General features: G+C 42.0%; 2 protein-coding genes across 7 annotated transcripts in view; one reads left to right on the plus strand and one right to left on the minus strand.

Moving 5' to 3' along the window:
• Positions 1-1615, minus strand: part of NEK11 (NIMA related kinase 11) — a 106737-nt gene extending 105122 nt beyond the window's left edge. For 4 of the 6 annotated variants that reach the window (XM_083823160.1, XM_083823157.1, XM_083823161.1 and 1 more), the window contains exon 1: positions 1231-1370. The gene's annotated coding sequence lies outside the window, so the exon portion shown is untranslated. Of the gene's footprint in view, positions 1-411; positions 549-1230; positions 1371-1480 lie in introns of those variants that run through there. The other 2 variants (XM_083823158.1, XM_083823159.1) reach the window with 2 other exon arrangements.
• Positions 1487-6725, plus strand: ASTE1 (asteroid homolog 1). The gene is made up of 4 exons (XM_083823156.1): positions 1487-2909; positions 4651-4861; positions 5776-5968; positions 6261-6725. The coding sequence occupies exons 1-4, from the start codon at positions 1566-1568 to the stop codon at positions 6550-6552; spliced, it is 2040 nt and encodes a 679-aa protein (XP_083679282.1). The 5' UTR covers positions 1487-1565; the 3' UTR covers positions 6553-6725.
• The last annotated feature ends 2980 nt before the right edge of the window (positions 6726-9705 follow it).

Below are 9705 nucleotides of genomic sequence, written 5' to 3' on the forward strand. Positions count from 1 at the left end.
TGCTAAGCCATTTGTTCTTTTTTTTTTTCTGGAGAAGAGTCACTTAACACCGCTCACCTTCTGATTTTGATACCTACCTGGCCCTAGGAATGGGTTATAACCCTTAGCATCACAATATCACCCTTGAGCTAGAGTACCCAACTAAGACTAATTGCTGTGCTTTATTTCTAACCCTGCCTTGCACCTGCTACTCTCCACGCTTCAATTCCCCCTATATATAACAAGAGTGATGATATAACTTTGCAAATGCTTTGATACCTGCTGCTGAGCAATGTTACAAGGCAGGGCCAATGACTGTAGTTGTGGTGCCACGGTCAGATTTTAAGGGCCCACAACAGATGGATTGCTGAGCCCCTGCATTTTGAAAGAAATATCCCAGAAGAGTCAACAGACCCTACAGCCTGACTTAACTGTAAGAATGATTCTTCTAGAAGTTTGCCAGCTGGTAGCCTCTCCTACCATGAGCCTTTCAGCCCAGCCTTCCTGGAATTTTTGTACCAGTTTCCATATTCTCCAACTTCAAGTTTCATTAAAGTTCTTCAGAACAACTAGAAATAACGCAAAGAAAAGAACTGGTAAGCCTCCTTTTCCTCAAAAAGCTCAGCATACTCTATCTGGTAATACTTTGGAAAAAGAGTTTATTTGCCTTTTTTCCTCATCAAACCCCATTCTATAGCATGGCACATTGCTGATGCTGAACTAATGCAATTATGTATGCATCTAGATTAACCTGTGTCTTTAATTTTTCCTTCTTCCTTGGCTGTGGTTAGATCTCTCTTGACTTTTTTACCACAAGGTAAGGTAGAGTGGTGCTTTCAGGTTTCTGTGCACAGCACCGCACTCCCCCAAAGCCCCCCTTTGTTTACATACAGTGCTGGTTTTTAATTCCTTCAGGTTCCTTTAGCAACAGCTAACATACTCTGGTACTTTCTGATCGGCAGGATAAACTCTTGTTTTCCAGGCAATAAGGTTTTCCTGTTCTGTCAGGTTTTCTGTTCACCCCTTAAGAACTCCTGTATACACAAGTTACCGTTTCTCACCTCAAAATCAAAACCCACTTTTTTTATATTTAAACTCCAAATATTACCAGCATATACTACCTCACATTTATTTATTTTCCTGTCTATGACTTCACTGGCCTGGTTTTTAACTATTTCAAAGCATTTTTTGAAAATAAAATAGAAGGTATTTGCGTTTATTTTTATCCCTTCGTTTAAAAAACAACCAAACCTCCTGAACGCCGGCTGCGCAGCCAATTCCTCCGACAACTTTACGAGGATGTTAAGAGTCCTTCAGCCGAGACTAAAGCAGCGTTATTATTGTTCCTGACTGCTCCCGGAGTGAGGACGCCCAGGGTTTTACCGGCAGCCCGGCTGACACGAGACCAAATGGCGACCAGCCGGGTGCCGACCAACACCTCCCTGAGGCGCTCTGGGGACGCCGGGACCCCAAAACACACCGCGGGCGGCCCCAAACTCACGCTCCGAGCGGTCGGGACTTCCCTTCCTCCCTCCCCGCGTCCCGCCTCGCCCTGCCCCGTCGCTAGGAGAGGCGGCGCAGGCGCCATGAGAGGGAAGCGGGCGCCCGGCGCCATCATGGGCGTCCCGGGGCTGACGGGCTTCGTGGGCGAGCGCGGGGCGTTCTTCACCGAGCTGCGGCTGCGGGACACCAAGCTGGTCATCGACGGGAGCAGCCTCTACCACCGGCTGTGCTTCTCTTCCGCCGCCGAATTCCGCCGCGGCGGCGACTACGGCGCTTTGGCGGCGACCGTGCGCCGGTTCTTCGGCAGCCTGCGGGCTTGCGGCGTCGCCGCCGTCGTGGTGCTGGACGGCGGGCGCGGCGCGGCCGATCGCAAGCTGCCCACCCTGCGGGACCGCGCCGCCGAGCGGCTGCGGGCTGCCCACGGGCTGTCCCGGGGCCAGGGCGGCTGCCTGCTGCCGCTGCTGGCCCGCCACACCTTCGTGCAGGCGCTGCGCCGGCTGCGCGTCCCCTTCGTGCAGTGCTTCGCCGAGGCCGACCGCGAGATCGCCGCCCTGGCCAGCCGCTGGGGCTGCCCCGTGCTGTCCCTCGACAGCGATTTCTGCGTCTTCGACCTGCCGGGGGGCTACTGCCCGCTCAGCCGCTTCCAGTGGCAGGAGGTGTGCCCCGGGGACGGGGAGCCGGGCTGCTTCATCCCCGCGCTGTGCTTCTCCGCCGACAGCTTCTGCGGCCGCTTCGGCCGCCTGCAGAAGAGCCTGCTGCCGCTCTTCGCCGTCCTCTGCGGGAACGACTACGGCGAGGTGCCGGCCCTCCAGGGCTTCTTCGGCAAGCTGCCCCTGCCGGCCGGCAGCCCCGGGGGGCGGCGGGGCAAGCACGGCCTCATGCGGGGGCTGCTGGAGTGGCTGGCGCAGTTCCCCGGGCCCGCAGAGGCCGTGGAGCACGTTGTGAGGCACCTGAAGGAACGCCGGAGAGAAGAGGTGAGGGAGCTCCTGTGCAGCTCCATGGAGGACTACGCGCCGTCCGACGTGAACCTGGAGGACTTTTTTCAGGGTGGGAAGTACGAATGCGAGGCGGCCAGGAACTCGGGGTTGCCACAGTGGGTGCTTGATGGCTTGGCGAAAGGTGAACTGTCCCCGTTCCTCAGCGATGCCCTGATACTAAGAAGTACCTTCCTCCACGTTCAGGTGGAGAACATGCAGAGGCCTAGCGCGCACAGCACAGCGCTGCCCATCCGACAGGTTATCTACGGACTGCTCCTGAAGGCATCTCAAAGCTCGGAAGCTGCTTCTGCGAGTAAGCAGGCCAACAAGCCGCCGGGTGTGTTTGAATTCGACAGAATCCAAAAGACGCTTAAAAAAACGTTTGTTCAAGCAGCAAACCTACCCCCGCACTTTTGCGATGATCATTTTTCTTTGGACAAGTTAACGGAGGTAAATGGTTGGCACCACAGATCATGGTTAACAATGTTTCATGAGTAACAAATAGTTGGGACTGATGTTTGCCAGCTGGTCACTAAACATGATGCCTGAACCAAACAACTTCAGTAAGTAAATGCTCAGTGCTGAGGTACTTATAGGGTTCTGAGCTTAGCTTCTGATAGTTGACAAGCTACATAGATTTCAAAACTTTTTTCCCCTACTGTACCAAGACAAATTCTATGAAAAGCAGGTAGTGTGTATATATTAGCATTGCCTACGTTTTCCATTATATGCCCTTCTTTCATCCTGTGTGTTACGCTAAACTAATATTTGCTTTTGTCACTTTTGTTATTGAGAGAATTCATAGCTTTATGAAATTTAGGTGCAATCTAACACTACAAAACTTAATTTACATTTGATCAAGCTGTAGCTATTTCAGACCAAAGGCAGACACAAAATCCGACACATGCTTTTTACTAAAAATCAACGTTTTTTTCTGTGAACCTTGCAGCTGTCCAGCAGTTCCTCCTGCCACGAGTATGCACCCTGCTAACGTGGTTCCCTGCTGCTTGCCAGACAGAACAGCACCTGAAAAACACAGCTCGTAATCAAAGGAAGCTTGTACTAGGTTAGTTCTAGTCACCATCAGCGATTCTATATGTGTAAATTCTAATGGTTAAGACTTTGTAACTCATCCTCTGAATGGGAAATAATCTCTTATTCCCATAACAGATTCTGTATGCATTTTTTTTTTAACTTCTGGAAATACAATCTGTGCCTTTTAATACTGCATATTTAAGTCATATGCTCTATCTATTCTGACATTCAGATCAGCTGTAGCACATCTGTGTGTTTTTATCACCTGCTGGTGGCTATTTCATTAAGAACCTGGTCCATCACTACTGTGATACAGTTTATTGTTATTTAAATGAGCAACATGCAGACGTTCAAGAGTTTGAGAAGTCATGGTTTGGGGTTTTAAGAAACTTTAATGACACCCTAATTTGGCCCTAGTATGTATCCTCTACCAAATTCGAGTTTCTGCTATTACAACAACTCTCCTTACTAAATAAATGTGAATTATCAATTCAACAGAAGGTTGCAAGAAAGGTTCCCCTGCATTCAAATCACTCTTAGCAAAACTGATTTCAATTTGTCTTCTACTTCTGGGATTGATGTCTAGATCTAGGCAAAATCATCCTAATCTAGATTCACCTAGCATTCAAATTACAACTGAAAAGCTTGCTGTAATTCTGCTGCAGGGTCTATGTGTAGACAATCTATAACACCACATTTTAGAAGTTAAATAACACAACAAAGAGGGAATGTGCTAGGAATTACTATGTTGCCAATAAGAAAGGCAAGCTTCACACTGAAGACTTCATGGTAATTACAGGTAGGTATGTTCTCAATATACCAAGAATAGGCATTACCATTCAAGTAAGTCAAGTTTTGCACAGGAGTGTAATTTAAATCACCTGATTTGTAGGAGACTTCGAAACCTCTTAATCTAACTGACCTCAAACAATTGTAAAAATAGACTTTTACTGCTTTTCCCTAACATTTAGCTGTATTTCAAAAGTACTTCCTGTTCTGAGTATCTGTGAAACTTGCTCAAATAACTTTTTTTTTTTTTTAAATAGAAAACATGAAGTATTAGTTAGCTTAAACACAATCTTCTTTGCATTTTGGAAATCAGTTACAGCAAATGAAGTCTGTTCCCTTTATTTTTCCACTCCATTTTTTTTTTCAGGTGCCTATGTCATACCGTCAGATGCTTTTGCTGGAGACTTTAGGAATGAAAATGAGTTTCCTAGAATCTGTCCCCAGTCACTTACAGCTTCCTGTTGCTGTAACTTGTTATTGGACACATTGTTCAGAACCAAAAGTAAAATTGCTTCAATTAAAGGCTCTACTTCTAATGATAGTATCCGAAGAACTGGACAGGATAACTAATGATCCAGGTATGTCTCTAAAAAATACAATTTTAGATGTTCAACTACTGTGAAAATCTGTACTGTAACTTGGTTTTCCCCATTTATGGTGAGTTCAGATGAATTAGCTTTGATTTACACTATATCCTGAAGTATCACGTTCTTTGCATTGATACAGAGCAGAGAAGCAGTGCTAACTATGAATTTAACACCCTAAATAGGTAAAACAGTGCTATTCTATCATGTAAAACATTAAAAAAAAAAAAGCAAATCAAGGACTAAAAGATTAATTAGGTGTAATTAGGCTACAGAAATTTTGTTGACATGCTCATGCATCAGAAAAGAATGACTACTACTGATGCATTCTGATAACTTTTTACTTCTCATGAGTTTTCCTAAAATCAGCTGTACCTAAAAATTGCACAGGTACCTGTTATCTTCCTATGCACTGAGAAAACTTGAAAATGAAACAATTTCTCTGTTGACTTAATACTTTCAGGAATATATTTATACATAATAGGGTGTAAAGTGGCATTTCATTTAGGAAGAAGCCTTGATGTGATGCCAAAGATTATGCATGCCAGGGTTATTCAATTTATTTAGGTTCTAAACTGTAAAAGCTGGTTGAAAATGGTTGCCACCTGCTTCCCAAGTAGGCTGGAGTGAGATGGCAATCTGTTTTTCAAATTGATTCCCTCACAGAACAGTGCAGCAAATTCCCTGACAAGTAGAATTACTGATTTCACAATTTGAGATTCTCGTGGAAATTGATACTTAAAGTATTTTGTAATTTTATGCCTTTAAGTTTGAGATTTTAAAACATTACCATGTAGGCTTCCTGAGATACAACTGGACGTTTGAGGTTTGTAGACCCTATACACTGCAGATACCTTTCATACTGTTCACAGCAGACATTTGTCTGTCCTTTTCTATTCATAACCTAGATCCCACAGCTTTACATGAAGATGACAGTATTGCATATAACCAATTCCTGAAATGGAAGGAAAAGAAATTGCAAAATAAAGACTTTGATTTAGATGCTGCACACAGTTTTTGCCAGTGGCAGTGCTGCCTTCAGATGGGATTGTATCTCAACCAGCTACTCTCCACTCCTCTCTCAGAGCCAGACTTAAGTAGGTAAGGATGTTCCAGAGATCTGTTTTCCACATAAGCTCTTATTGAAATGTTTTCATATATTGTTTTATTTTCTGGGTCATAAACTCCTTTGGCCAATTTTACTATATTTAGACTCCTTTCTTTAAGGATAGGAATATGGAAAAAAAAACACTGTTTAGAATAGGTGTTCTTTAGGAGCCCACTGTTGAATGTTGTACGTAGTTGAGTGTTATTTTTTTTCACTGAACAGCATGTTTCTGTACTTCTGCTGAAGTGTGGTTCTAAATGAGGATTCTCTCCTTCCTTTGAGCAGGCTTTATAGTGGGACCCTTGTGCACAGTCTGTATCAAGAGCTGAAATCAACACCTTCGGTGGAAAATCTGTTCAGTTCATCTCCAAAAATGACTCAGCTTTATCAGGTTTTGTTGAATACAGTGAAATCAAGTGTCTCTCCGGACTTCTTTCAGAAGGTGACAGAGACCAAGTCTGAGTCCCGCAAAAAGAAGAAAGCATCTAAAAAGACAAAGGCCAGCAGGTGTCCCATACCAGAAACTCAGTATTTACATGATGTTAATAGGTTTGCATCACTTGGAGTGGATGACTGAAAGCATTATTACTAGAATAATTTCATCTACGAAGATAGAAATTATATTTTGATATGTGACTGTGTTGGAATTTGCTTTGCTGTTTTCATACAAGTTCCCAGTTCATCTTTACCAAGTCTTCCTTCAGGGATGTAGTATTTTTGTAACTGAGGCTCTTATAAAAGAGGTGCTATGTGTAAGTTGTGTTGCTTTCTGTTTTTCTGCGTGTGTGTGGTTTTGGTTGTTTTTATAAAATACTAATCAAAAATGAGAGTAAAGTAGTTTAGCATTTCAGATCTGGACTCCTTTAAAGGAATTGTCTTCCTGAACGTTTATAGTTCACTGTCCCTCCAACTTCCTGAACACTTCTAACTTTAAATTTTTTTTTCAAAGTTCATGTTTGAGGAACAATTGTCTGTGCTGTTATATGATTACAGTTTTACAGATCAGAGCAAACTGGAAATCCACATTTTAAAAAACGTCTTTACAGGTAGAATATTTGTATTTTCAGTGAGGTAATTTTCATCAGTGAAAACTGATTAAGCTGTGCTTGCAGCATTATAAGTACTGAAGCATGCTCAGAAGCTTCAGCAGAAGCAGCAATTTTTCCCTTTCCACTTGGCATATTTAAATAACAGTTAAATACCTACATATAAAGTTACATGGTAACAAATTACAGCAGGCTTGCTAATTCGGAGTAATTGTGTACAGTCTGCTGTCATTTGTATTAACATTTCTCTAACAGCTATACGGACCTGCTTTAAGCTACCCCAGCGTACACTAAGTTACCTTGCAAACCCTTACTCTCAGTATGGTAATGTTGAAAAACAGTTAATACAAAAAATCCTACATCATCAATATTTCTCAGTGCTTTTGTATTAGCTAGCTTTGCAACAAAATGAGACACTTCCCAGAAATGTTTCTGTTGTAAAACTGATGGTTTCCTGGTATCTTCCCTATGTGAAATCTACATTTGTTTTTTCTTCTCAAGACTCAATATGCTATTTCTTACATCCATGAAAATCATGATTTAATCATTGCTCACCAGAATTCAAGTTTGACTACTGCATCATCTTGTGCTCAATTTTCAGTCCAGCTTATGTAAACTTTTTCTCACATTTAAACTAAAAGAGAGACTGGTCTGTGAAGAAAACAAGATGAACTCCCTCCTATCCTCACAGTAGTACAAATGCCTTCAGGTTAAAGCTTTTCTACTCTTAGAGGCATGGCATTGCTCTGAAACATGCTTTTTCCACAGACTATGACAGAGGACATTTTCTTAGATTTGTTTCAGTCATCACACATTGCAGAAAACATATTTTTACTTGGAAGGTAAGCTATACCTGAGATAGTTGCATCTGCCCCTTTAAACAGTGTACTTTAGCACTCCAGTTATGGTAGTAGAAAAAGAGCACTTGACTTGCTTCTAGAGGGGAAAGTGAAGAAATTCCATAGTCGCACATTACCTGTCCTTCAGGCTGTTCTTGCATCTGACAGTCATTATTATTTAGGTAGTGTTCTTGCACGTAGAATAATCACAAACTGACAATTTAAAAAATAAAATGAGCTACCTGGAATAACCAAGGCAACATACGCCTTTGCTCAGTGTGATCAGGAGAACTTGTACTAATGATGAAAAATATTCCAGGCATGAAGAAATACACTAAAAATCATCAAGCACCAAGAACTGAGTACAAAGCTTTTCTCTAAAGGTCATGCACTAGCAACAGAATTAGGTGACACAATCTTTACTGTCATGGAAGATAACATCGTAGTTATGCTGTTGTCAGAATGGATGTAGAGGCTGTTCTTGTTAAAAATATGTCCATATGCAAGTAGGTGATACAGACTAGCAGAGACCGCTATCACAAATGCTTTCCTGAAGTGCTACTTAATTTTACAGAGAAATAAAGAAGCAACTGAAAGTAATCCACCACCAAGGCAAATGAGCTATTTCACACTGATTTTTAAGTAATCCAATCAAGGAAAAAGTGTTTTACAGAGTTCTAGTCTCTAACCACCATAATGTTCCTGATTCAGAATTGTAACACTAGCACTTAGGTATTGGGCACTGTTAATACCTACTGTTGTAAATTTTGTGGGGCACTCAAGTACATAATGGACATATCGAAATGCAAAAAGCATGACAGTTTGTCATTCACTTGAAGTTTAACTAGGGCAAGTTGCAGGCATGAAAGGATGAAAACTAACAAGCTGACCCTAAATGCTCAAATTTCAGATGTCCTAAGTTTTGGGGAAAAATCCCAAACCCAGCACCTTCTAAAAAGGAAACATTAAAGTATACAGTATGAAGACCTATGAATAAGCCTGGAGAAAAGCAAAACAAAACATAAAACTTCACTTTCTTTAGTCTCATTACCATACACTATAACAATAGTTTTCTACGTGGAAGGAACTCATTAGACCTTGTGAACTACAAGAGGGATCTCATACAGCTGAGACTTGATACCGCCGTAATAAATTCAATGAGAAATTAATACATTTGCAACATCTTTAAACTCATAGGAGAACTATTTTTGAGATATAATCTGAGACAGTAGGTAACTGAGATAGTAGGTAATAATTAACATTTCTTCCACTACAGAACTGCTACTTATTATATTACCAGCAGATGGCACCCACACTCAACCACACAGCAAGTCAGGAGCACTTTACAACCCCTTTCTAAGTAGCCTATTTACACATTTCCACCAGGTGACTTTACTTAAGTTAAAAGGGGTTAAATTTAAGTTCTTGATTATAATAATTAATAGTTTAATCCTTGAAATCATTACCATCCCCTGTGTTTCATTTTCCCAAGCCTGTAGTTCCTTATGGTTTTTGTAATCAACAGTAATTGTCCCATTTCAAACCTTAAATATGAAAATACAGGTATGTTTGATTCCACTTTGTTACTGCTGTAAGGGAGATCTTCACTGCTCCAAATGCCATGCTGGAGCAACACCAGAAAGCAAATTCTTGAGCCTTGCTGGGAAGTAGGATCTTGAATTAGTTCTGAAGACAAGTAAAAACTCAAATGTTTCAATTTTTGATCAAAAGGCTGCTGTGACCACAAGGCATTTTGGGAATACCTTTGGGACCGCTGACTTGGTGATTACAAATTACTCCACTGGAAACATGTTCTAAATGCAGAATTCAGCTGCTCTTTGTTCC

This window comes from Anser anser, assembly GCF_964211835.1.
Source record: "Anser anser genome assembly, chromosome: 2".
Taxonomy (NCBI): Eukaryota; Metazoa; Chordata; class Aves; order Anseriformes; family Anatidae; genus Anser; species Anser anser.